The sequence below is a fragment of the Schistocerca americana genome, chromosome 3 (assembly GCF_021461395.2).
Source record: "Schistocerca americana isolate TAMUIC-IGC-003095 chromosome 3, iqSchAmer2.1, whole genome shotgun sequence".
NCBI classification, from domain to species: Eukaryota; Metazoa; Arthropoda; class Insecta; order Orthoptera; family Acrididae; genus Schistocerca; species Schistocerca americana.
In genome coordinates, this window is record NC_060121.1 from 551019346 (window position 1) to 551047266 (window position 27921).

Genomic DNA, 27921 nt, shown 5'->3' on the forward strand with positions numbered 1-27921 from the left:
GACAGCAATATGGCAAGTGCTCCATGTTGAGCAACTAGGTAATGACAAACATTCACAACTTTGGAGACGGCTACGGGCACTGGTCAGCGACGATCTACTCTTTGACACAGCTCTCCTTGCCATCTGGACAGATAAACTACCTCCCCACATCTGCTTTGCTCTGGCTCAGAGGTCTCCCGAACCTGTCGAGCAACGAATGACAATTGCTGACAAACTACATGATGCATCACTGCTCTATTTCGCCAGCCACAGCCTACCATGGCAAGTCTCAGGTTCAGGCTCCTCGTCCCGTGGCCGGGGCCGGACGTGGCCGGGGCCGCACTGTACCGACTGTTCCACTCATTCCGAACACAGTATACAAACAGCTGGGACGTCACCAGCTCCGCCCTCAGTCATGCACCCTCCTGCAACCGAACCGACTGCGGCCACCAAACCTCAGTCACCACCTCTGGCAATGAACATTCTGCAGGAAATGCAGCCGCACTACCCACACTGTTACTTCCACACACGGTTTGGTGAGGCGGCATGGAACTGCAGACCACCCTGCTGCTTCCCAAACGCAAATCGCAGGTAGGTCCGGGTGCCGCCTCCTGCGCACAACATGACAGGCACCTCCCAGTACTCCATTCTGTCTGGGAACAATCAGATAATTATGGACAACTTTATATTAAAGACATTTCGTTGGGATACTTTTTCCTAGTGGACACAGGTGCTGATGTTTCGCCGCTGCCTATGTCATTAGTGTCGTTGAACATCCGCCCTCATCATACTTCACTGCAAGCTGTGAATTCTACTAAACTACAATGCTCGGGTTCGACCTCCCACGTCATCTCACTCTCCGCAAACTGCAAACTCGAGTGGACTTTTTTAGTGTGCAATATTGAGAAACCTATGCTTGGCTTTGACTTCTTGTACACCACAAACTTTCACCGGACCTAGTGCGAAACACCGTGTTTCATCACCCGTCCAAAACTTACTTCCTCTGTGCTCTGTCGAGCAATCCCCCCTGTGACATGTTGGTCCACGCTCATTTAATCCGTACATGTTCGGCTCTGTTGACGACGTTACAAGAAACAATGCACAAGTGCCTTGTCGAGCTTGAAAACATCGCTCGCCTACGCAAGGAAAACTTCGAGCTCTCCCTCTGGCTCCACGAAACCCAGCTCCAGCTATCCGACTCAGCAAAGGAATTATAGACACTGCAGCAAGGACAGAGCAAGGTCAGTAAGTGTGCCGAATCTGCTTGTAGTCCCAGCAATCGAGCCTTCGTGTGCTTACCTCCCACTGCCCCTCGCAACTGTGCTATCAAGTCTACCATAACGTGTACTGACAGTACCACAGGACCACACCCTCCTAACATGGCAGCGTTTGACACTCGGCTGGACACGAGTGCGCATGTGCAATGAGCGTCAGGTGTTCCCGTACGGAAAGCTCCTACCCCTCCCCTCGTGGACAGCACCTCAAACTATGCAACTTCGGCTCCTGCGCCCCGCCGTGTGACCACCACTGACAACACAAACAGTGCACTCGCACCTAGTGCTTTGCCCGCGACCATGCTGCCACAGGCGGGGTGGAGGTGGGGTGGGGTGGGGGGGGGTCTATGTGGTGTTGATGAGGTCAACATCAGTGTCGATCTGAGTATCATCTTTGAACTAAGCAAAACATTATCTTTGTGTAGTCCGCCATCCAGTTCTGTGTAAGCCATACTTGTGTGAAGAGGTGAATAAATGAACTCCTGATGATAAGGTGTTGTTTGGTGTATCTCACCCAAGCATCCACCTCACTCTCATGACAGTGTTTCCCATATTTGTTTAATGGGGGATTATATATTGCGAGTTTTAAGCATACTGCATCCATTACACTTGAATCCAGGTAATCTGAAATATGTTTCTTGTCACTCTCACTAATCAGAAATGTCTTCCTACATCTCTTTATACTCCTAATTACAACCTTATTCTGTGATGCTGTAATGTCCTTATGATCAGTGACTTCCTGTTCTACATGGGGTCAAAACGTTCAGACTTGTTAGTAAGCAGATCTAATATGTTATTTCCATGAGTCAGTTCTCTGATTAACTGCTCAAAGCAACAGTCAGATAAGACATTAGAATAATTTAACATGATTCCCTGTCCCTACACTCTACCTCAGGCATGTGAATCTCCCAGTCTATAAACAGTACATTGAAAACTCCACCTAACACTATGTAAATTCCAAAAAATATTCTCCCAGCTTCCTCTCAAATGTTTTGCCACTACTGCTCCTGAGAGAGGGGCTCTATAAAAGTATCTAATAATGACATCTGATCCATGTGTAACACTTATTTTCACTCTATTTATTTCACATTCAGCATCTGTGTTAACCTCTACATATCATCATATTTTTGGCTATAAGCAAGACTCTACCACCGGCGTTCAGTCTATCTTTATCACAAACATCCCAAATGGAACTTAGAATTTTATTGCTATTAACATCTTGTTTTAGTGTGGTTTCTGTCCTTAGTACCATGTGGGCACTATTAATGCTTACAAGCAGTACTGGTACTGGGACCTTTCTGTATATCCTCCTCCAGTTAATTAATAATATAGTACCACTTTCTTTCTCTGACCTGTCATACAAATTCTGCTGTTGTGGTCTTTAATCAAGAGACTGGTTTGATGCAACCCCCCATGCTTCTCTATCCTGTGCAAGCTTTTTCATCTCCCAGTACCTACTGCATCCTACATCCTTCTGAAATTGCTTAGTGTATTCATCTCTTGCCATCTCCCTCTACAATTTTTACCCTCCACACTGCCCTCCAATACTGAATTGGTGATCCCTTGATCCCTCAGAACACGTCCTACCAACCAATCCCTTCTTCTAGTCAAGTTGTGCCACAAATTTCTCTTCTCTCCAATTCTATTCAATACCTCCTCATTAGTTATGTGATCTACCCATCTAATCTTCAGCATTCTTCTGTAGCACGACATAAAGAAAGCTTCTATTCTCTTCTTGTCCAAACTATTTATCATCCATGTTTCACTGATGTTAACAAATTTCTCTTCTTCAGAAACGCTTTCCTTGCCATTGCCAGTCTACATTTTATATCCTCTCTACTTCGACTATCATCAGTTATTTTGCTCTCCAAACAGCAAAACTCGTCTACTACTTTAAGTGTCTCATTTCCTAATATAATTCCCTCAGCATCAACTGACTTAATTCGACTACATTCCATTATCCTCATTTTGCTTTTGTTGATGTTCACCTTATCCTTCTTTCAAGACACTGTCCATTCCATTCAACTGCTCTTCCAGGTCCTTTGCTGTCTCCGACAGAACTGCAATGTCATTGGCGAACCTCAAAGTTTTTATTTCTTCTCCATGGATTTTAATACCTACCCTGAATTTTTCTTTTGTTTCCTTTACTGCTTGCTCAATATACAGATTGACTAACATCAGGGATAGGCTACAACCCTGTCTCACTCCCTTCTCAACCACTGCTCCCCTTTCATACCCCTCGACTGAGTCTTATAACTGCCATCAGATTTCTGTACGAATTGTAAATAACCTTTCGCTCCCTTCATTTTACCCCTGTCACCTTCCGAATTTGAAACAGAGTATTCCCGTCAACAATGTCAAAAGCTTTCTCTCTAAGTCTACAAATGCTAAAAATGTAGGTTTGCCTTTCCTTAATCTATTTTCTAAGATAAGTCATAGGGTCAGTGTTGCCTCACGTGTTCCAAACTGATCTTCCCTGAGGTCGGCATCTACCAGTTTTTCCATTCTTCTGTAAAGAATTCGCATTAGTATTTTGCAGCTGTGACTTATAAAACTGATAGTTTGGTAATTTTCACATCTGTCAACACCTGCTTTCTTTGGGATTGAAATTACTATATTCTTCTTGAAGTCTGAGGGTATTTCGCCTGTCTCATACATCTTGCTCACCAGATGGTACAGTTTTGTCAGGGCTGGCTCTTGCAAGGCTGTCAGTAGTTCTAATGGAATGTTGTCTACTCCCGGGGCCTTGTTTCGACTTAGGTCTTTCAGTGCTCTGTCAAACGCTTCGTGCAGTAACATATCTCCCATTTAATCTTCATCTACATCCTCTTCCATTTCCATAATATTGACCTCAAGTACATCGTCCTTGTATAGACCCTCTATACTCCTTCCACCTTTCTGCTTTCTCTTCTTTGCTTAGAACTTGGTTTCCATCTGAGCTCTTGATATTCATACCAGTGGTTCTCTTTACACCAAAGGTCTCTTTAATTTTCCTGTAGGTAGTATCTATCTTACCCCTAGTGAGATATGCCTCTACATCCTTACACATGTCCTCTAGCCATCCCTGCTTAGCCATTTTGCATTTCCTGTTGATCTCATTTTTGAGACGTTTGTATTCCTTTTTGCCTACTTCATTTTGTGCATTTTTATATTTTCTTCTTTCATCAATTAAATTCAATATATCTTCTGTTACCCAAGGATTTCTACTAGCCCTTGTCTTTTTACCTACTTGATCCTCTGCTGCCTTCACTATCTCATCCCTCAAAGCTACCCATTCTTCTTCTACTGTATTTCTTTCCCACATTCCTGTCAATCGTTCCCTAATGCTCTCCCTGAAACTCTCTACAACATCTGGTTCTGTCAGTTTATCCCTTCTGCTTAAATTTCCACCTTCTTGCAGTTTCTTCAGTTTTAATCTACAGTTCATAACCAATAGATTGAGATCAGAGATCACCTCTGCACTTGGAAATGTCTTACAATTTAAAACCTGGTTTCTAAATATCTGTCTTACCATTATATTATCTATCTGAAACCTTCCAGTATCTCCAGGCCACTTCCATGTATACAGCCTTCTTTCATGATTCTTGAACCAAGTGTTAGCTATGATTAAGTTATGCTCTGTGCAAAATTCTACCAGGCGACTTCCTCTATCATTCCTTAACCACATTCCATATTCACCTACTACGTTTGTTTCTCTTCCTTTTCCTACTATTGAATTCCAGTCACTCACGACTATTAACTTTTCGTCTCCCTTAACTATCTGAATAATTTCTTTTATATCATACATTTGTTGAGTCTCTTCGTCATCTGTGGAGCTAGTTGGCATATAAACTTGTACTACTGTAGTAGGCGTGGGCTTTGTGTCTATCTTGCCAACAACAATGCGTTCACTATGCTGTTCGTAGTAGGTTACCTGCGCTCCTATTTTTTTAATTCATTATTAAACCTACTCCTGCATTACCCCTATTTGATATTGTATTTATAGCCCTGTATTCACCTGACCAGAAGTTTCGTTCCTCCTGCCACCGAACTTCACTAATTCCCACTATATATAACTTTAACCTACCCATTACGCTTTTAAAATTTTCTAACCTACCTGCCTGATTAAGGGATCTGACATTCCACTTTCCGATCCGTAGAACGCCAGTTTTGTTTCTCCTGATAATGACGTCCTCCTGAGTAGTCCCTGCCGAGAGAACCGAATGGGGGACTATTTTTCCTCCTGAATATTTCATCCAAGGGGACGGCATCATAATTTATCCATACAACAAGGCTGCATGCCCTCAGGAAAACTTACGGCTGTAGTTTCCCCTTGCTTTCAGCCATTCGCAGTGCCAGCACAGCAAGGTCGTTTTAGTTAGTGTTACAAGGCCAGATCAGTCAATCATCCAGTCTGTTGCCCCTGCAACCACTCAAAAGGCTGCTGCCCCTCTTCAGGAACCATACGTTTGTCTGGCCTCTCAACAGATACCCCTCCATTGTGGTTGCACCTATGGTATGGCTATCTGTATCGCTGAGGCATGCAAGCCTCCCCACCAAAGGCAAGGTCCATGGTTCATGCTACTCTCTAATAATGGAGATAGTATTGTTGTCCACATGAAATCAGGAAGTGTATCTTGTTGGGCCTGTGAAGGGATTATTCTGTCCTAACAAATCCCAATGTGCATGCCACACTTATTCCACATGCCACATGTATTCCATGATCATATTTTTAGTGTGAATATTAATGGCTTCATTCTGTGTAAAGCTTGATCTGGAGATAAGTGATACTTATTTAATATGCGGATTAATATACAAATTAAATTCATTGGTTTTACCTACAGGGAATGAAAGGTGGGGAGGAGGAAGGAGGGGAGTAGAGGAGGGGAGGAGAATGAGGGCAAAGGGAAAGGGGGAGGGGAGGAGGAAAGAGGAAAGAAGGGGAGACAGGAGGTAAAAAGATGTGAGAGAGAAAGAGAGGGGACAGGATGGGAGGGGAGGGGAGGGGAGGGGAGGGGAAGGGAATGTAGGGAGGGGGGTGGAGAGACGGACAGAGAGAGAGAGAGAGAGAGAGAGAGAGAGAGAGAGAGAGAGAGAGAGGCGATATCCATGACGTCTACAGAGAAGGGAAGGAAGTTCTACTCTGAAATGGATTTTGAGAATACGTGAGGCAGAAAACAAATATATTTCAACATATAAACACACTTCCCTCATAATTGTATACAATTATATTACAATATTCTGTCAAGTATTGACAGAAAATTCACTTAATTGTAAAATTATATTACAATCATTTTCATTTATTATAAAATATACAAAAACAGATTGTACAGAATAGTCGAATTTCACTATAATGACATGTCAGTGGCTAAGAACTGTCACTATCACTCCCAGAATATGATCCCAATAATGACAGCCCATTTGGAACAGATTTTGCCTGTGTTTCATTCTTGTTGCTTGAGGATGGAGGTTTCTCATCACATTTTGATTTTTCTGAGCTCACTGTCCCAACAAATGATTTGCTTCCTTGGTTAGCAACCGAGTCATTTCCAGTAGAGCTCTTTAAACGAACCAGTCCTTTAAGTGGTTTCTTTGCATTCAATGAACCAACACTACTTGGCTTTACCGACACAGAAGTCTAGAAAACAAATTACAAGTTTTACTTAGGATACCATCATAAAATATAAAGCTGTTGGCAAGATGCACAGTTAAAAAAGATCAAAAAACTGTAGTATGCTAATATTTTGCTGCAGCAGCCCAAAAAAATCCACAAAACCAAGCATAAAGCTGTTTACTTTTATATCAATGTCAGTTGCCATTCACGGAAAAAATACATTCTTTCTCAGTAAGTACATTAATACCTTTGAGGTATTATTATTATGCATATTGAGCCATGGAATGCTCTATTTACACATACACTTATAACATCACAGACAAGAAAACTGATATAAAGCTGACTTTCAAATGGCTTGTACTTATCTTCTAACTTTTTCATCTTGTTTACCTGTTACATTGAACATATAAAATACATTACAATACCTAGTCTAATTTCTACAATTTACAATTACTAATCCCTTCTATCATGTCTTCCATTGCCAGAATCTCAATTTCAACACATCTTAGCATATTTTCTGCCAACTTATTCCTTAATGTTATATTGGTTATCTACAAACTTTTCCCTGTGAATATTCTGTCTAATAAATCTTGATCTGTTATTTCATTTAGACACATGCTGTTCAACTCCCTACAGTTACTTTAAATTCCAAATAGTTTCACTTCTCTCTCTCTCTCTCTCTCTCTCTCTCTCTCTCCAGACATGTGTTTTTCATTCTAATTAAAAATTTGACACAAAAATTGTTTTTATTGGATAATACTTTCTTTACTTGGGTAGGGCTACTTCATGTATTATAATTCATCCTATAGTGGAGACTGTCAAACAAGCTTTTGGCCAAAAAGCAAATGCGGGAGAAGGTGTTGAGGGCAATGGAGTAATGCAGATAGGGTGTCCTCACCCTCAATCCTGATCATGAAGATGTCATCAATGAATCAGAACCAGTGAGGGGTTTAAGATTCTAGGTAGTCAGGAAGGATTCCTCTACATGGACCATGATTAGTTTGGCAGAGGATGGTGCCATGCAGGTGCCCATTGCCAGATTTGTCTGTATGTGATGCCTTCAAAGGAGAAGTAATTGTAGGTGAGGAAGTAGTTGAACATAGCAACTAGGAAGAGGATTGTGGACTTGGAATCCATTGAGCACTGGGAAAGGCAGTGTTCAATATTGGCAAGGCCATGGGCTCACGAACAGCTGGACCACCTAGTTTCTGAACAAGCTGAATGACTGCTTCACAGTCTGTGCCATCTGGATCCCTCCTACCAGCACCAGCTTTTCTAAACTGTGCAGCTGGGAACTCTCCCTGCAGTATATCCTATGTTTCCATAACCCTCCTGGCCTCAACCTTCAGTAGTCATTGTCCTACACCCATCTGTCCCCTTCTCTGTTCACACTCTGACACTACATAGCCCTCTATTCCAACTACACACCCTCAGTCTTTTTACTTCTCTCCTTTACCACTGCCCCCCCTCCCCCCACCTCTTTCACCCACCATCTAACCTCCTGACTGCACCTAGCTGCCCTGCCCTACCCCTCTCTCCACCTCGTCCCTGGATGCTCCAACAAACAGCACTTTACCGTCCCCTAGTCCCATCCTGCTACCCTTCCCTCCAATTCCACAGCCTCCTCCTTACCCACCACCATCCAGATTGTTTCTGCCATCATACACTGCTGCTTGCAGTCTAGCCTTGGCAGACAGAGACTGTGGTCATGTGTGTAAGATGTATGTGTTTTGTCTAATTCCAATGAAGGCCTTTTTGGCTGAAATCATACTTGTTTGATAGTCTTTTTGTTGTACCTATCTGCAACTAAGCATCTCCACTATATGGTGAGTAGTAATCTATCCTTTTCATAATATTGCATTATTCCATCCTGGATTTTCCACTGTTTGATTTTGCCTAAGGGTTTTTCTTCCATTCCATAATCCAGTGCTGTTTTCCTTTGTTACTATTTTCCAACACATTAATATACTCAGTGTCCATCCTTCTTTCTCTTCTTTCCTGTGTTTCACTTGTTGCCTTCCAAAGTGCACCGCACACTCTACTTATGAGCCTCATTGTATCAACCATCTTGTCCATACACAACTGACGGCTACAAGACCACACTGTTGGTGCAGCACTTCATGTTCACATTACTCCCACTTGTATCATTAATCCTAGACCTTCAAACTCATCAGTCAGACCTTCAAACTCATCAGTCTTCCTGTGCAACACCACATATTTTCGCATGTTATTTTCCATTTCTTCCTGTGCCACAGGAACTTGTACCTTGTCCATCATCCCCTCCCCACCCCCTACTTTTTCTCCTCTCTTATTCCAGATCGCATCTAATATAGTTACAACTGCTTCCCAGTTCTCCACACTTATCTCCCCACAGACCTGCAACCCACATTACAGGCTTTTTATTTATTTTTTCTTTGATCTCATTGTGCTTTCACTTTGATTTTAGTTGGTTTCTGCCTTTCACTATCAGCTCACTCCCTCAGGTTTCATCTCGTTTGCCCATACTTCATTTGTTTTGTCCTGTTCGTGAGTTTTGCCACGCATTTTGGTGGAGTTTTTTTCTTAGGCCCATCTCGGAACCTCTCCCCAGAGGCCTCACCCCAACCACTTCCCACACTCCTACCTTATACATGCTTAATAAAGTCCATAAACCCAACCACCAAGAATGCTCTGCTGTGGCTGGTTACCGTGCCCCCTCTGAGCGGATCTCTTCTCTCCTATATAAAAGATGCCAACCACTTCCTCCACTGACTCTCCACACTTCCTGTTCCTTTATGGCAGGGAGCACTGCTTGTCACTAATGATGCCACCACACTTTACGCTAACATCACCTCCGTTTACACTAACATCCTGAATGTCCACAGCCTTGTCGCTATTGAACACTACCTTTCCCAATGCCCGACGGATTTCAAACCCACAACCCCATTCCTAGTCACCATGATCAACTATAGTCTCACCCATAATTACGATTATGTCTCCTTTGAAGGCATCACCCTCAAACAAATCCGGGGTACAGATATGGGAACCCATATGACACCATCCTATGCCAACCTACGCATGGGCCATCTAGATGAATCTTTTGTAACCACCCAGAATCCTAAAGCCCTCACCTGGTTCAGATTCACTGATGGAAACTTTGTGATCTGGGTTGAGGATGAGGACACACTATCCACATTCCTCCAGAACCTCAACATTTCCTCCCCCATTCATTCCACCTGGTTCTCCTCAACCAAACAAGCCATCTTCCCTCGATGTTGAACTCCACAATAAAGATGGCTACATCAGTACCCCTGTCCATATTAAACCCACCAACCACCAGCAATACCTCCACTTCGACAGCTGCCATGCATTCTCTATTGAGAAGACCCTTTCATACAGCAAAGCTACCCCTGGCCGTCACATCTGTAGTATGAACAGTCTGTCTTAAAATACACCATTGGTGTCACTGAGTGCTTCGCAGACTGTAATTACCCTCCCAATACTGTACCAAAACAGATCTCCCGTGTTTTATCTCTCCAGTCACCCGCCACCTTCCAAAGTTCCACATTCCAGCCACAGAGGATCATTTCCCTCTGATTCAGTACCTTCTAGTATTGGAGCAACTGAATCACACTCTCTGTCAAGGTTTTGACTACCTCTCATTGTGCCCTGAACTGAGGAATGCCCTTCCCATTATCCTATCCACCCCTCACACAGTGGTATACCGCCATCCACCAAACCTACACAACCCCTGCTCCCTACCCCTTGCCTCTTGGGTCATATGCCTGTAATAGACCCACATGCAAGACCTGTCCCATGTATCCTCTCCCACCACCACCACCACCACCACCACTGCCGCCACCATCTACTCAAGTCTTGTCACAAGCATCACCTATCCCATCAGATGTAGGGCTACCTGTGAAACAAGTCATGTGATCTAAAAGCTAAACAGCAATCACTGTGCTGTGTTCTACATGGACATGACAACCAACAACATGTTTGTCTGCAAGAATGTCCACCGACAAACTGTGGCCATGAAACAGCAGGAGCACGCAATTGCTGAGCAAGCTCCCCCACACAATGTTCTCCATTTTAATGAGTGCTTCCTACTAATAACAGGTTTTCTGAACTGTGCAGGTAGGAACTCTCCCTGCAGTATATACTATGTTCCTGTAACACTCATGGCCTCAACATTCATTAGTCATTGTCCTATATCCACCTACCCCCTTCCCTGTTCACACTCTCGCACTACACAGCCCTCTGTTCCACTTACCCACACCCTGCCTTTTTACTTCTCTCCTTTACTGCTGCCCCCCCCCCCCCCACACACACACACACACACACACACACACACACACACACACGCTCTCCCTCTGTTTAACCTCCGGACTGCACTGAGCTGCCTTAACCTCTCTCCACCTCATCCCTGTAGGCTCCCATAAGCAGCACTTTATGGTCCCCCACTCCTACCCTGCTATCCCTCCCTTCCCCGCCCCAGCCTCCTCCTTACCCCCACCACATAGACTGCTTCTCCCATCCTGCACTGCTGCTTGCAGGCTAGCCTCAGCAGCCAGAGACAGTGGTTTTTTGTGTGTGTGTGTGTGTGTGTGTGTGTGTGTGTGTGTGTGTGTGTGTGTGTGTGTTATTCTGTTGAATGCCTTTCTGGACGAAAGCTTACTTGTTTGACAAGTATACAGAGAAGGGCAGCATGAATGGCCACAGGTTTGTTTCATCCAGGGGAGAGTGTCACAGAGATACTGAAGGAACTGAAACGGCAGACTCTTGAAGAGAAAGTCTATTAACAAAATTTCAAGAACTAGCTTTAAACGATTACTCCAGGGATATATTATAACCACCTACAATTGCTCACATAGGGATCATGACGATAAGATTAGAATAAATACTACCCACACACCACACAGAGACGCTCAAACAATAATTCTTCCTGTGCTCCATATATGAATGGGACAAGAAGAAACCATAATAATTGGTACAATGTGATGCACCCTCTGCCATGCACCTTGCGGTGGTTTGCACAGTATAGATGCAGATGTAAATCTCTTTTCCATTTCATAAAACAAGGTTAAAATTACTTTCTATACATCCTTCTCCTCTCTTAGGTGGGGATGGTAATTATTTGACACATCTTCATATTCTCCTTGAATTATTCTTTGCATTAGTACAACCACAAATTTGGAGGTCTGAGATTTAAAGGTATGGTATGGGCGAGGGAGGTCTCATCACTGCAGATGTGTCTGTCATGGAAGGCCAAGCTGTATGGGAGTGCAGCTGTCCAAGTACAGGTACTGTTAGAGGTTGACGGGTTTTATGTGGACTAAGGTGTGGATGGAGCCACCTGAGAGGAGGAGACTGATATCTAGAAAGGTGGCATGATGGGTGGAGGACGACCAGGTGAAGTGGATGGGAGATAAGGTGTTGAGGTTGTGGAGGGATGAGGATAAGTTGTGCTGGCCTTGGGTCCAGATTATAAAGAAGTCATCCATAAACCTGAACCAGACCAGGGGTTTGGGGGTTTTGGGAAGCCACCTAGCAGGTTGAAGAGGTTGGCGTAGGAGGGTGCCATGCAGGGTTAGGTGTATGAGGAATGAAGTGGTGGGTTTGGAATCTGCAGGGCTTTGGGAGATGTAGTGTTCAATAGCAGCAAGGCCATGGGCATGGGCATGGTGTATAAGGAGGTTGCATCTACAGTGACAAGTAGGGAGCCCGCAGGTAAGAGTGTGGGGATGGTAGAGAGCTGGTGCAGGAAGTGGTTGGTTTCTTTAATGTGTAAGGCAGGGTCTTGGACAATTGATGCAGATGTTGGTCAACAATGGCCGAGATTCTTTTGGTGGGAGCATTGTAACCAGCCACAATGGGGCACCCAGGATTGTTACATTTGTGGAGTTTTGGGAGCATGTAGAAGGTAGGTGTGCAGGCTGTTGCTGGGGTGAACAGGTAGATGGATCCAGGGGAGAGGTTCTGGGAAGGGCTTAAGGATTTCAGCAGGGACGGGAGATTATGTTGGACTTCTGGCAGAACTTTTAGTTGGAGGTGTCGAGCAGCTGACAGAGGACCTCTGCCAAGCAGTCACTCAGGTTCTCTGAACAGTGGTGGAACCTTTGTCAGCCGAGAGGATGATCAGGTCAGGATCCATTTTTAGGCTATGTAGGGCAGTCCTTATTTTTGATAAAAAGTTGTTCTTAGGGAGGAGCCTGGTGAAGGATGGTGAGGCTAGGTCGTAATCTAGGAATTCTTGGAAGGTGACCATGGGATGGTTAGGCAGAAGTATGGGAGGGTCACAGTTGAATGGTGGTATGAATTGGGACAGGCAGGGTTTGATGTTAGGAGTGGAATGGCTTTGGTTGGAGCTGTTAAAATCCTGACACTCCAACACCTAGAAGAACATTCCAAACACCACCCTCACAAGTTATCCAGCCTGTTGAAATCTTACTCCCACCTTCAGGCACCGCTACCACTATCCACCCCCAACCCTACTCCCAGTGTTCTTCCTAGTAGCCCCTCATAGCTCCCAGACCCTGCTTAGCTGACCTTTTCAATATACCACCACTCCAAAAACCCCTAGCAACACTGCATGAAATCCAGACTGAAACAATCCCAGAACACTGTTGTTAATCTCTCCACCAAAATCCAAAGAAGTTTCAGTCCTGTTCAGAGGCCTCACATTCAGCCCTACTCCCACGTTTAACCATGTTAAACTTGTGAAAGATCTACTCTCCTCCTCCCACTCCCTACAGTGGAAACACTTCTTTGTCACCGACCCCTCCAACCAAAGCCAGTCCAATCTTAACATTGAACCCTGCTGGTTCCAATTCATACCACCATCCATCTGTGACCCTCCCACACTTCTGCCTAACCATCCCCTGGTCACCTTCCAGAAATTCGTAAATTCCAAGGCCTCACTATGATTTCCCATGTCCCTCCCTACGAACAACAACCTTTAAGCAGAAGAAAGGACTGCCCTACACAACCTAAAAATAGGTCCTGACTTGATCAACCTCCTGGCAGACAAAGGTTCCACCACTGTTGAGATGAAACGGAGTGACTACCTGGTGTAGGGCCTCCGCCAACTGTCCGACACATCCACCTACAAGCTCTGCCAAAGTGACCCCGTTCCAAAAGTCCAACATAATCTCCAGTCCATGTTGAAATCCTACAGCCCTTCCCAGAACCTCTCACCTGGATCCATCACTCTGCTCACCCCAGCAACAGCCTACACACTTACCTCCTACATTCTCCCCAAAATCCACAAATGTAACAATCCTGGGTGCCCCACTGTGGCTGGTTACAATGTTCCCACTGAAAGAATCTCGGCAATGGTTGACCAACATCTGCAACCAATTGTCCAAAACCTAGGCTCCCACATTAAAGATACCAACCACTTCCTACATCGTCTCTCCAACAACCCCACACCCTTACCTCCGGTGTTCCTATTTGTCACATTAGACGCAACCCCCTTATACACCAACATCTCTCACCCATGTCCTTCCCACGATTGGACACTACCTCTCCCAAAGCCCTGTGGATTCCAAACCCACTACTTCATTCCTTGTACACCTAAGCAACTACATTCTAACCCATAACTACTTCACCTTTTAAGGGAACCTATACAAACAAAATCGTCGCACAGCCACGGGAACCCACATGGCACCCTCCTATGCCAACCTCTCCATGGGCCACATATTCCCTGGTCTGGTTCAGGTTTATGGACGAAATCTTTATAATCTGGACCCACGGCCAGGACAACTTATTCTCATTCCTCCACAACCTCAACACCTTCCCTTTCATCCACTTCACCTCGTCCTCCTCCACCTATTGTGACATCTTCCTAGATATCGATCTCTTCCTGTCAGATGGCTCCTTCAATGCCTCAGTACACATAAAACCCTCCAGTCACCAACAGTACCTGCACTTTGACAGATGCCAGCCCTTCCACACCAAAAAATTCCTCCCATACAGCCTGGCCACCTGTGGCAGACATATCTGCAGTCATGAGAACTCCTTCATTCAGTATGCTGTTGGTGTCACAAAGGCCTTCGCAGACAGGCAATACCCCCCAGACCTAATACACAAAGAGATCTCCCATGTCATATCCCCACACACACCTGATCCTCACATCCATTCCAAGAGCCAACCACAAAGAAGCGACCCTTGTCAGCCAGTACCTCTTGGGACTGGAACAACTGAACCATGGTCTTGGTCAGGGCTTTGATGATCTATCATCATGCCCTGATGCCCTGAAATGAGGGACATCCTACCCAAGAAACTTCCATCCCCTCCCAAAATAGTGTTCCACTGCCCACCCAACTTCCATAACATCCTTTTCTACCTCTATGCCATTCCCCAACCCCTGCCACCACACACTTATCCTACCCCCATCAGAGGACGCGCAACCCATCTAAGCTGCCATGTTATATACCAGCTCTGTTGCAGCCACTGCACAGCATTTTACATTGGTGTGACAACAAACCAGCGGTCAAACAGACTGAATGGCCACTGTCAAACTGTTGTGCAGATTGGAGCTATCCTTACAGCACCTCCTTGATTCCCGTAACGTCCCTGGCCTAAATCTAAGGTAACTCACTGTCCCCCCAAACCCCACACCCAATAGTGTGTGTGTGTGTGTGTGTGTGTGTGTGTGTGTGTGTGTGTGGGCGCATGCGCACGTGTGCGTGCATGCACGTGTGTGTTACAACTGTCCAATACATGTCGGCTAGTTATGTGCTGTCATCTCATGCTCTAGTCTGTGAAATCGCATACTGACCTGTCTGCCACCTGCCCCCTCTACCTGCACCCCCAGCTAACCCACAGATGGCTCACCACTCTCCCAAGAGCCACTAGACGCTTCCCCCAAACCCCCTCCCTGCCTCCCGTCTCTCTCCATCCCATACCCCACCCCACCCCACCCTGCACCCCACCTCCCCCAGTACACTCACCATGGGCCAGGTGAGATCTGGCAGTTGAATGAGCACAATATAGGGAGACTTGTGTGCATGTCAGTGAATGTGTGTGTGTGTGTGTGTGTGTGTGTGTGTGTGTGTGTGTGTTTCCTACAGCTTGAGAAAGGAACTTCATTTTGAAAGCTAGTAAAGCAAAGCTCTTTACCTTTTGTGCATGTATCTGTCAACGACGTAGTGTTTCTGCCTTTTGATGAGTCAGCTCTCTATTACTAAATAATTCATTTACATTATAATCTATCCTTTTCATAATATTGAGGTTAAACTGTTGTTCATATACTTGTACATATGTTTATCCTTACATTCTTGTGATGTGTAGTAGGTGAGGCAATGGAAAAAGTAGAAAAAAAGTTTCAAACTCTGGATAATGTCCTTTAGGAAATAAGAACCAGACATTGAAATTACATTAAACTAAAAACAATAATCATGAGCAAAGAACTTACTGTCTGTGTTGTCTTTAACTGTACTGGTTCTGTGTAGCGTGCCATTTTTTGTGGGGGTTCATTACTGTTGCCAGCACTGACATTAGTGCTCGTGATATTTGAAGTTTCTACAATTTCTTCTGTTATAACCTTCTTCTTGCCAAACACAGACCTAATAAAAGTAAATTACACACTTTAATGTCAGAAAATGCATTTGAAAACTAGAAAATATGAACAACTACAAGAAGGTACTTTTAACAGCTCTCAATATTTCTTGGGTTACCTCAATTTATGCTAGAATGTGCTTTCTGTGGTTGTACACGAGTGGTCTCTTGGCAACCAGTTCAAAATCATTTTCTACATTACTATGGACTTCTCAAGTATGCTCAGATTACTGTGTGATACACAGATACTATTACGTTCAAAACTGGACATGTCCCAGACATTTTCACTCATGCAGCTGCTATCAACAGAGGTAATATATCTGTAAAATGTCTTTTACATTTCTATCAACCTGTTACCTTTCATTTCCCTGTATTTACTCTCAAACTGTCAAGGACATTTAGTTTGCCTGTAATTGTATCTGATGCTACACCATCAATTCTTGTTAATAATAACATTATAGACACTGAACAAAAGAGAAAAAAAAAACTGAGCAACTCAAGTAACATTTAATTCTAGAATGCACAGTTAATAATTAAGAACAGAACTGTAGTATCTGCTCAGTGGCGAAATACACACATGATGTACCAAGAAAAAGGGGAATGGGTGGACGGAATTCTGAGAGACAGTAAAGAGATACACAGAATTAATTTTCGACAACATCGATCATTGTCTGTACGTGTGTGTGTGTGTGTGTGTGTGTGTGTGTGTGTGTGTGTGTGTGTGTGTGTGGAAGGGGGGGGGGGGGGGTTGATGATGATGATGATGATGATGATGATGATGATGATGAGGAGGAGGAGGAGGAGGAGGATAAATTAATGATGTACAGTGAGAGCTCTTTTCTTTACTGATTTCAGAGACAATATAGGGAATGGGAAGGAAATTCTGCCCTGCAGAGCAAAAACTGCAGGAAGAGAAGTAATGGAGGTGGTAAAAGATGCACTCAGTGTTATATACTGCTAAATTACAATGGTGATGTACTGCTAAATTACAATGGTGATGTGTTGCTCATGTTCTGAAATTATGAGCTCGATGTTAACAGAATTCTCTCACATTGGATGAAGGTCACACAGTTGGGATGATTATAATGTAATATTTAATAAACCATTTAGTTCTGAATCTCTTGCTGATTAACAAAGCACATAGGTACACCTGTGGCCAACTAGCATAAGACTCAAACCAATGACATCATAATGTGCATATGGAGCAGTAAACTACTGTGTCATACACTACCGTCAGTTCACAACTCAAACTATGTGCATGTGTGGTACTGTAGTATCTCACAGCACTTTTCAAAGGAAAGAGCCATGTGATAGTAGAATCATTCCCTTCCCTGGGATTGGATTCCACTTTTAACCAGATTCTGACAGTTTCTACATCATATTCCTCATTACCTCTATGCTTTGATCTCACAAAAAGAGTATTTGACTGCATAAAAAGAGTATTTTACTACAAAGTGTTGTAGGCAGCTGACACAGATATACTGTTTTTCCAACTTCAGACTACTGCTGATTAATAGCTAGGGAAATGTAGCACCAAGAAAAAATATGTATCCTGTATTGACCACAGGTTTCAATATGCTGCATTGATCACAATAACATTTAAAAATACAGTTGCCATGTTGACAGTGGTAGAAGAGAAAATTAAAAAGTCCTCAAATGAACTGTAATTAGCTAGGGAATAACAGTAAGCAGGTTAACTGAAACAGATAGAAGAACAGAACAAGCTGCAAGTGTGAGATTCTGAGGAAGATTTCAGTTGAAATGATGTGCAATGCTAGAGAAATAGGTTCTTAAATTACAATGGGAGAGAGTGGCTGCCTAGTACTTACTTTCACAAAGTGAAGTTCCAAATAAACTTTTGAAAGTAGATAAAATTGTTTTGGAAACTGTAGGTACCATCTTCAAGGAGGAAAAGAGGATTTGGTTGGGCAGTGCTGAGAAGGAAGGACAGGTCACTCAACCCCAAGTGGATAAGGATCCACCTGTATTAGGATGAAGGGAGGAAAAAGGTTGAAGAAAGAACATATAAGTTCCAAAAGCTGCAAGCAGTTTTCTTTCTACTTTTAAGTGTATTTATCTGCAGTACTTGGCAGTTTACATCCTGAAGGTAAGTACTTGCCATTCATTCTGTCTTGTAAGTTAACAGTTTCCCTAATCGAATTTTCTTTTTGATAGAGGAAAAAAAGATTGTATTAGATGAAATATGTATACAGCAAAATAGGAAAGAGAAAGAGAGAGAGAGAGAGAGAGAGAGAGAGAGAGAGAGAGAGAGAATGTAGTACTAAAGAAAAACATTTTAAGACTATTAAAATTTTAATTAACAACAAATGTTGAATAGGGGCAACCACAAAAGGATACAAAATGTCACTAATTAATAAAGTATATGAAGTATCACACTTAAAAAGCTCAGGCTCTTCACTGAAACCACATTGTTCAGGCTTATGCTTCACATTTCCTTACTTGTTAGTTTCAGTGTCCCAATGTCCATTCATGTTTTCAATGAACAGTTTCTGAGCCTATCACTGCCTCTTTTACTCTACATTTTGGGTTCCACTATTCATCTGTTATGCATCACTAAATGGCCCCAGAACTTTTCTTCTTTCTGTTACCTTCAAGAGCTTTTTCTCTGCATGTTTTGCATTTGGAATCTCCAAATTTGTGTCTCTTTGGACCTGACTCATTCTGGAGGTTCTTCCCTAAATCCACATTTCCACTGCTGCTACCTGTAGTGTGAAGTCACGTGTACAATTTTTGCTCAAAAGTGACAAAATAACTGGTAAGACCTGACTAGTTCTCTATACACTGAAGTCCTAACAGGCAAGCAAGCAAGCACTGCTGTTCTGCCCACAGAAAGACCAATCGGGCCTCGCCAACTGCTGTATCATCCATCAGCCAATGGCATCATGTGGATGTGGTATGGAGCTGTGGGGGTCTGCAGACGCACTTCTGGCCATTGTCAGGTCAGCAGACATTCAAGTAGCTCCTCAGTTACACCTAGTTCCAGTCCTCTCACCAACTAAGGAAGAATCCCTGGCAGTTGCTGCATTTGAAACCAGGTCCTCTGTATGGCAGTCAGCCTGCTGACTACTCAGCTGCTGTGATGGACAAAGTCCTAATAGTATTACTTTTTTTTAAACAGTTTATGTTGATCTATGTAAAGCTCTCATCAACCCAAAGGATGGTTTGAACACTACAGGGCTTTACTAGGCACGGTCCTATTATAAGTGAAATGTCTTTCTTCCTCTGATCTTTGGACTAACTTACCAAGCCAGTTATGTGTGTGTGTGTGTGTGTGTGCGGGGGGGGGGGGGGGGTCTACAGTTGAAAATGGACTCAGAACCATGGTGTAACTTGACATTTTTCACGTTAACAAACACTATCGGTGGTGAAAAAGAGACAGTTAAAAATCAGAGGAATGACCGGGGTTTGAACATGAGATCTTTGGATCTGTAATCTTGCACTTTGCAACTGGGCTACCCTCTTTTAATGCCAAAGTTATTGCATGCTGCCATGATTCATAAATGGTTTGTAATCATATTAAACATTGGAAAATCCAGGATGGAATGTAACAATATTATGAAAACGAAAGCTGCTACTCACCCTATAGTGGAGATGCTGAGTTGCAGATAGGCTTGTGACAGTCTTTTTGTTGTGCCTATCTGTGACTCAGCATCTCCGCTATATGGTGAGTAACAACTTTTGTAATCATATAAACAATATACTGCTGTGAATAATATGGGTTTGTGTTACACACAATAAACAATGTACAATGGCACAATAACATCTATTTTGAAAAATTCAAATATGAGGCAAGGTGAGAGAATGAAAAAAATTGCTAGATCTACATTCTGTTAAGAAAGTTTCTTGGATGAAATTCACTCTATGACATGTTATGTAATGTACTTGTATCTTGGGATTAATTGAAGCCTTAGATACTGTTTCATCATTTCGTAACTGAACTGTCACTTTTCAACCCTAACCAAGGGTACACTACAGAAGTATACGTCACTACAACTAAGATTTCATTTTCACATTTGTTGGCTTTGTCAACTGACAACCAAACTGGCAATTTTCAACCTAAGCTATACCTTTGGCTATGTGGCAAATCACTCTGTCAGCACAACCTACATTCCAAACAGCTAATACAAATGCAAAAAGTAGTTTTGGTGTCCTACGCTTTTTCTTTTTGCACCTTTATGATAACACGCACCACAACATCATAACTTCAAAGGACACTGTCGACATCCAGTACTGAAAGGTTACGTACTTGTTTAACTATAAAATTGGTTCAAAAGTGAAAATATAGAGAAATTAGAAATAATAAAGGGAAGATGATGCAAACATTTGGCGCTGGCAGCACCAATATTGTGACAAAAGTCAACCAACATCACAGCACAGTAAAAGTACTTAATGAAATGCAAATTTTCATTTAGTATGAGGATACTGCGAGTGAACAGAACAGCATGTAAGTTGGAAAGAGTGTACTAATACAACTGTTTAATATTAAGCTTAAAATAAAAACTAACCAAATAAATATACAAAAAACACCAATTTGTTAGGCAGCAGCCATACGGACACACTTTCAAATGCTTTCACATTTATACCACATACATGGAACAATAAATTAATGAATATCTTAAACTGAATAAAATGTAAGCTTTTGCTTATTATGAAAGTAATTAAAAAGGAAGTTATTAACCCAAGGAGCAAGGAAGAAAAATGGTAGATTAGTGTTTGATCTCCTGTTTATACCATAAGAGAGAAACAACACAAGCTTGTATTAGAAAAAATGGAGGAAGGAAACTGGTCATGTCCTTTACAAGGGAATCACTTCAGAGTTCACCTCTAGTTATTTAAGAAAAACATGAAAATATCTGGGGCATGCTCCTCCCAACTGGAAAGTTCCACCTATGCAACTCAGCCCGCATCTCGTGGTCGTGCGGTAGCGTTCTCGCTTCCCACGCCCGGGTTCCCGGGTTCGATTCCCGACGGGGTCAGGGATTTTCTCTGCCTCGTGATGGCTGGGTGTTGTGTGCTGTCCTTAGGTTAGTTAGGTTTAAGTAGTTCTAAGTTCTAGGGGACTGATGACCATAGATGTTAAGTCCCATAGTGCTCAGAGCCATTTTTGAACCTATGCAACTCATTCCGTGGGACAGACAACTGGCACAACAGATGTTCTTATGCTGACAAAAACCAGCATAAAACATGTGAGAATTGAGCTTTTGCAGAGTATCTTCAATGCATAGACATTAACAGGGAGGAAGCTGAAAACCTGGAAGTTGATTGAGTTTGCTGGAGGAAACCTGTTACCCAATATACTACTTAATGTTGGAGAAACTAAGTCTAAGTAAGTCTAAGATCTGAAGTGGTGAAAAGTGCGATGAGGTATTCAGATTAGCAAAATGTAGAAAAGTAAATTACATGTAGCAGTCATAATGATCTTTTGTATCTCTGCATTTGAAGGGAAAATACTGCAACAATCAATGCTGGATGGAAGTGTATGGCAACACATGAGCCACTGTTAGATGACAGGAGGGTTAGTTGGTGCAATTGTTTCCAGTAAAGTCAAAACAAGTCTAAATGGAAAAGAGTGAATTGCAGATTATCTCTCTGTCAAGAGACAGGAAACCCTGGTGCTCAAAGGTCAACATATCACAGTCATGTCAAAAGTAGAAAACTTAAAACCAGTCACGGTGCATTTCGAACATGGCAAAGGTCATCACTTGCTATATGACAATGCCCCAGATCCTTCTGCAAAGGACACGGTCACACATACTGCTTCCTTAAATACTGATTCAGCCCCCCCCCCCCCTGCCCCTTATTATTATCCTTTGGACATGTCAGCCACTCCCTTCTTCCTACTTCCTCAGATGAAGAGACTATTGCATAACAGGAATTTACAGAAAAATGATAACTGATGTTGAAGAGCAGCCTAAGCACAGATTTCTACCATTAAGATTTCCAACAATTCATCCATCATTGAGAAAAATGTGTTGCATTGAGAGGTTAATATATAGGGTGTTGAAAAATTCAATTCCCAAACTGATAGATATTACAACAATGCCAACAACAAATATATTTCATTAAGCAACAAGGTACATATGAGGTGTCTGATCTTCTGGACATGTCCAAACGAAGAGACACCTTTTTGATCCAGCTGCCATTATGACACCCCCAGATGGCCCAGTGGTCAGAACATCTACCTAGCAAGCAGGAGACCCAGATTTGAATACCAACCCAACACAGATTTTCAACTTTCCCCATTGATTTCAATCAATTCCCACTCACAGCCAATGTCTGTAATTCCTTTGCAAAGCAACAAGCTGTCGGATGTGCATATTGAGTGAGCACTAAGCATTCATAAGTGCGCCTGAAGTGAAGGAGATAAACATAAAGGACCCTCTTGATACATCACTGTACCAAAATTAATGGGTTGTTGAAAACCTACGAACAGTTATTCAAGGTTATCAGAGCCAATTTGCAGTAAACTTCAGGGCTAGTATTGTGGGCAACTTCACTTGTTTGGGTTCCTCACAAGCAGCTTTTAACCAAACTGTGTGCCTATACAGTACTGTCTTAGTTGTGCTAATGGATTCACCATTTCTTTACAGGAAGATCACAGTTCATACTAACTAGTGGAAAATCAACAAGTAAAACAGAAGTGATATTTGGAATTCCTCAAGGAACTGTTATAGGCCCTACACCGTTCCTAATCTATATAAATGTTTTAGGGGATAATCTCAGCATCCTTCGTAAATTGTTTGCAGATCGTGCTGTTGTTTACCGTCTAGTAAAGTCATCAGAAGATCAAAACCAATTGCATAATGATTTAGAAAAGATATTTATGGTGTGAAAATTGGCAAATGACTCTACACAATAAAAAATGTTGGTCTCCACATGAGTACTAAAAGGAATCTGCTAATTACAGAAACACAGTAAATCATACAAATTTAAAAGCTGCCAATACAACTGAATACCTACGGGTCACAATTATGGACAACTTAAAATAGAAGCGAAACAATGGAAAATCCACATAGGAATATCAATGATGTAGGAAAAGATAGATTGCTACTTACAATAAAGAGAACACATTAAGTTGCAGACAGGCACAATTAAAAGACACTTACACAAAGCTTTTGGCCACAGCCTTCATCAGCAAAAGAGAGACACACACCATTCATAAACACAAGCAAGTACATGTCACACACAATGACCACCAGCTGCGGCAGCTCAGGTCTGGCCTGAGCTGCCACAGTTTCTCTTTTGCTGATGAATGTTGTGGCCAAAAGTTTTGTATGAGTGTCTTTTAATTGTGCCTGTTAATACTAGAACTATCACATTCATAATATTGTAGGGAAGGTGAACCAAAGTCTGTATTTTATTGGCAGAACACTTAGAAGATGCAACAGGTTTATTATAAAAAATGGTTACACTACGATTTTCCACCCTCTCAAGGAGTAGTACTGTGCGGTATGGGATCTTTATCAGATTGGATTGTCAGAGAAAACTGGAAAAGTTCAAAGAAGGGCAGTTCATTTTGTATTATTGTGAAACAGAGAAGAGAGTGTCATGAGTATGATATGTGAGCTAGGGTGGCAATCATTAAAACAAAGGTGCTTTTCTTTGTGGGAAGATCTTTTCACAAAACTTCAATCACCAATTTTCTCTTCTGAATGCGAAAATATTTTGCTGGTGTCCACCTACATAGGGAAAAGTCATCACATCATCATTGTGACAAGATAAGAGAAATAAAGAGCTGAGGCAGAAAGATTCAAGTGTTTGTTTTTCCCGTATGCTATTCGTGAGTGGAATGGTAGAGAAATAGTCTGAAAGTGGTTTCATGAATCCTCTGCTAATTGCAGAAGCACATGTTGCTTCAATGACTCAGGTAGCTTATGCACAGACTGTTCTCAGAAGAGCACCTGCTGAGGTTATTGGAAGAGGTACCTCCATGTATCAGAGGGAAATGTGGTTTCAACATGGGACCCCAGTGGACTTTGCAAAACCGGTACATGCAGCATTAACCCGTACTTTCACCAATCATTGGATCAGCCTGGGATGAGCTGCACATTGGCGTGTGTGATTCTTAGACCTCACCCCATTACCTTTCTATGGTGCTATATGAAAGCCACAGCATGTTCTACTCCTGTGGTTAAAACAATTCTTGCAGCTGCCACAAACTTATGGAACATGTCACACATTTTCAATCCCTCATAATGTGCTGCACTATGTCAACACTGACTCTGCACTGAATTTAATGCTGCTCATTTTGAACATTTGTTGTACCAATAGAGGGCTGAAACCCTGGATAGTCTGTACTAATGTAATATGCATTTTTGACAACTGGTTGTTTACAGAAATATATTTGTTGTCATCTCTTTCATCGTATCAGTCAGTGTTGGTACTGAATATTTGAACAGCTTGTATAGAGAAGGATTAATATTATCACCAAGTGTCCTGGTTGCAGCTTGATTTTTCAAGGAGATAATTAAACTTTATGACTACATCTTGCAAATAATGGAGAGAGAACAAAGCGCTGAAATTAAGAAACTAGGAGAAAAAAGAAAAGCAATACCTCAAAACCAACAATTACAGGAGGGAAAGGTGTAAATGATGAAAATACAGCCAACATGTATGTATCATATCAGATGTGTGACCTCATTCCTGGCCTCATCGGGTTAGCATCCCGTGGAACTCGGTTTTATGCAGCCTTGAGCCAATACATTGTATTCCCCCTAATCAGTTTAAAGTGAACTGTATGGGAAATTAACAACGCTAGCACAGTGTTGTGGCTGTATCTACTTGGCCTGCTTAAAGGCTATTTACTCTCATACCAACAAGTGTTTTCCAACACTTTTTTAAGTTGGAATTACGCATGCAAAAAGCCCTGGCAATAAGCAACACATTCCAGAGGTGTGCCTTTAGCAGGACAAGGGAATGACCAACAATAAAATCATGATTTTGTTCCTGGATGAAAGGCTGGAATATTTAATGCATTTTGAGAATAGCTTGGTGTTCATAAAATTGAGGAGTTGGTTGGCAGCCCTCCTGTGAATAGAAGTTGTGGACTCTCTGGGACAAAGATGATATTTCTATAGTATGATTGATTTTTTTAGTTTGGAAGTTACCGATTCACAGTGATGGACAAAGCATTTGCTTCAGAACAGTATGCAACTTGACATGTGGGTGCATACTGCTGAGCAGTTTATCCAGTTTTTGTAGGCAAAAGTGTGACTTAGAGCAGGCTGTTCCATGTCAGCCCCACAAGGAGGGGTGACTGTAGATGATCAGGGGCTTGCCCAGTGAGCAGGCACTGGGAGTAGTGCACCAAAAAGGGTCTATTTCACCACACTTGCACACTGCTGCATTATGTGCCTGTCGTTTAGTAACATCCTGTGCTTCATTGTGGATGCAGTGATGACAATGAGTTCTAGAAGCAGCCAGTTGTAGTTTTGCCAAGTTGGGAAGAACAGCTTTTGTTTGTTGAGAAAGATGGATTACTTCAGTGTTTTGTCAGTCACAAAGTTCTGAAAATGATGGAAGTACAATATACAGCATCACTACATGTCTCTTCACGTGATGCAGTACCATGAGCTGGACAGTAATGCAAGAAAGCAACTCACTGGCACATGAAGAGCAAAGAGCAGCAACAGGTAAATCTGAAGCAAAATACATAAATGCAACAAATGAATACACACTTCTTCTATGCACTATGTATTTGTATTGATTTTGTTTATTACTTATGTGTTATGCAACTACTGTAGATTGCTGACATCAATGAAGATTCAAATGATGCAGTGCTTTGAGCAAGCTACGAAGTTGTACACATCATTGTTACAAATACATCATTGTAACAACTGGAACTTCGTTCTCAATGGGGGCCTTGGTGAAATCATGCCTGCTCGCTGTCATTGATTGCTTAGCGCCAGCAGACATTATGAAATTTGAAGGAGTCTGCCTCTCCAAGCAAATGGCATCTTATCGGATCCGCAATTTGCACACGGTTTTGGAAAATCAACTAAAGCAGAACTTCCAGGCTTTTACAGCTTTAGCCCTTGACTAAACCACAAATGTTGCAGACATTGCTCAACTCACAATATTTGTGAGTGGCATTAATTTGGAACTACAGGTTTTCAAAGAGCTGCTAGATGTGTTACTTCAAGTCATATTTGAGGTTGTCTGTAGAAAACATGTGCTTGTCATGGGACAGGTTCTGTTCTGTGGCAACAAACTATCTGGATTTAAATCCACATGAGAATCAGTGGGACCATCTTAGTTGAACTGTTTGTGATATGGATCCTCAGCTCAGAAACATAGGGCAGCTGGCCATGGCACTGGAGCCAGCATGTCCCCACATCCCTGTCAGAACCTTCCAGAACCTCATTGTCTTCCTTCCTGCATGTCTTGTAGTGGTCCGCACTGCAAAAGGTGGTTATTCAGGCTTTTGAGAGGTGGTCACATCAATGTGACTAGACAGTGTATGTGTAAAGTTTATTGGGAATAACAAAGTGCTCTCCTTCTCAAGCACTGGATGAATATAGTGTCGGTAATCTAGAATCATAGGGCGAAATGACAACAAAACAACTGTTCACGTTGGTGTGTACAATGTATGAGTCTAGCAATATACCATCTGACTTTCAGAAAAATATCATCCACACAATTCCGAAGACTGCAAGAGCCAACAGCTCATGCATCCAAGTTGCTGACAAGAACAATATACAGAAGAATGGAAAAGAAAGTTGAGGGTGTATTTAGAAAGTGATCATCTTGGCTTTAAGGAAGGTACCAGACATGCATTTCTGATGTAGTGACTGATAATGGAAGCAAGAATAAAGAAAAATCAAGTCACATTTATATGATTTGTTGACCGGGAAAAAGCATTCAATGATGTCAAATCGTGCAAGATTTTCAAAATTGTGAAGAAAATAGGAATAAGCTCTAGGAAGAGATGTGTAATGTACAACACGTACAAGAGCCAAGAGAGAATAATAAGAGTGGAAGACCAAAAACGAAATGCTCATATTAAAATGGGTGTAAGAGAGGGGTGTAGTCCTTTGCCCCTTCTGTTCAATCTATACATTGAAGAAGGAATAATGGAAATAAAAGAAAGGTTCAAGAGTGGAATTACAATTCAAGGTAAAAGGATATCGGTGATAAGATTTGCTGATGACGTTGCTATTCTCAGTGAAAGTGAAGCAGAACTATAGGATGTGCTTAATGGAATGAACAGTCTAATGAGTACAGAATATGGATTATAGTAAATCTAAGAAAGACACAAGTAATTAAAAGTAGCGGAAATGAGAAGAGCAAGAGACTTAACATCAGAATTGATGGTCATGAAGTAGATGAAGTTAGAGAATTCCGCTACCTAGGCAGCAAAATAAGTCATGATGGATGGAGCAAGGAGGATATAGCAAGTAGACTAGTGCAAAGAAAAAGGGCATTCCTGGCTAAAGGAAGTCTACTAGCATCAAATGTAGGCTTTAACTTGAGGAAGATGTGGTGTCACCGCCAAACACCACACTTGCTAGGTGG

The 27921-nt window shown here is 42.3% G+C and overlaps 1 protein-coding gene across 1 annotated transcript in view; it reads right to left on the bottom strand.

Annotated features, from left to right (window-relative positions):
• Nucleotides 1-6411: 6411 nt before the first annotated feature.
• Nucleotides 6412-27921, bottom strand: part of LOC124606666 (splicing factor YJU2) — a 63138-nt gene continuing 41628 nt past the window's right edge. Inside the window, exons 6-7 of the mRNA XM_047138678.1 lie at nucleotides 16244-16394; nucleotides 6412-6870 (exon numbers count right to left, since the gene is read on the bottom strand). Coding sequence (XP_046994634.1) covers nucleotides 6601-6870; nucleotides 16244-16394 — 421 coding nt within the window. The 3' untranslated portion in view covers nucleotides 6412-6600. The remainder of the gene's footprint in view (nucleotides 6871-16243; nucleotides 16395-27921) is intronic.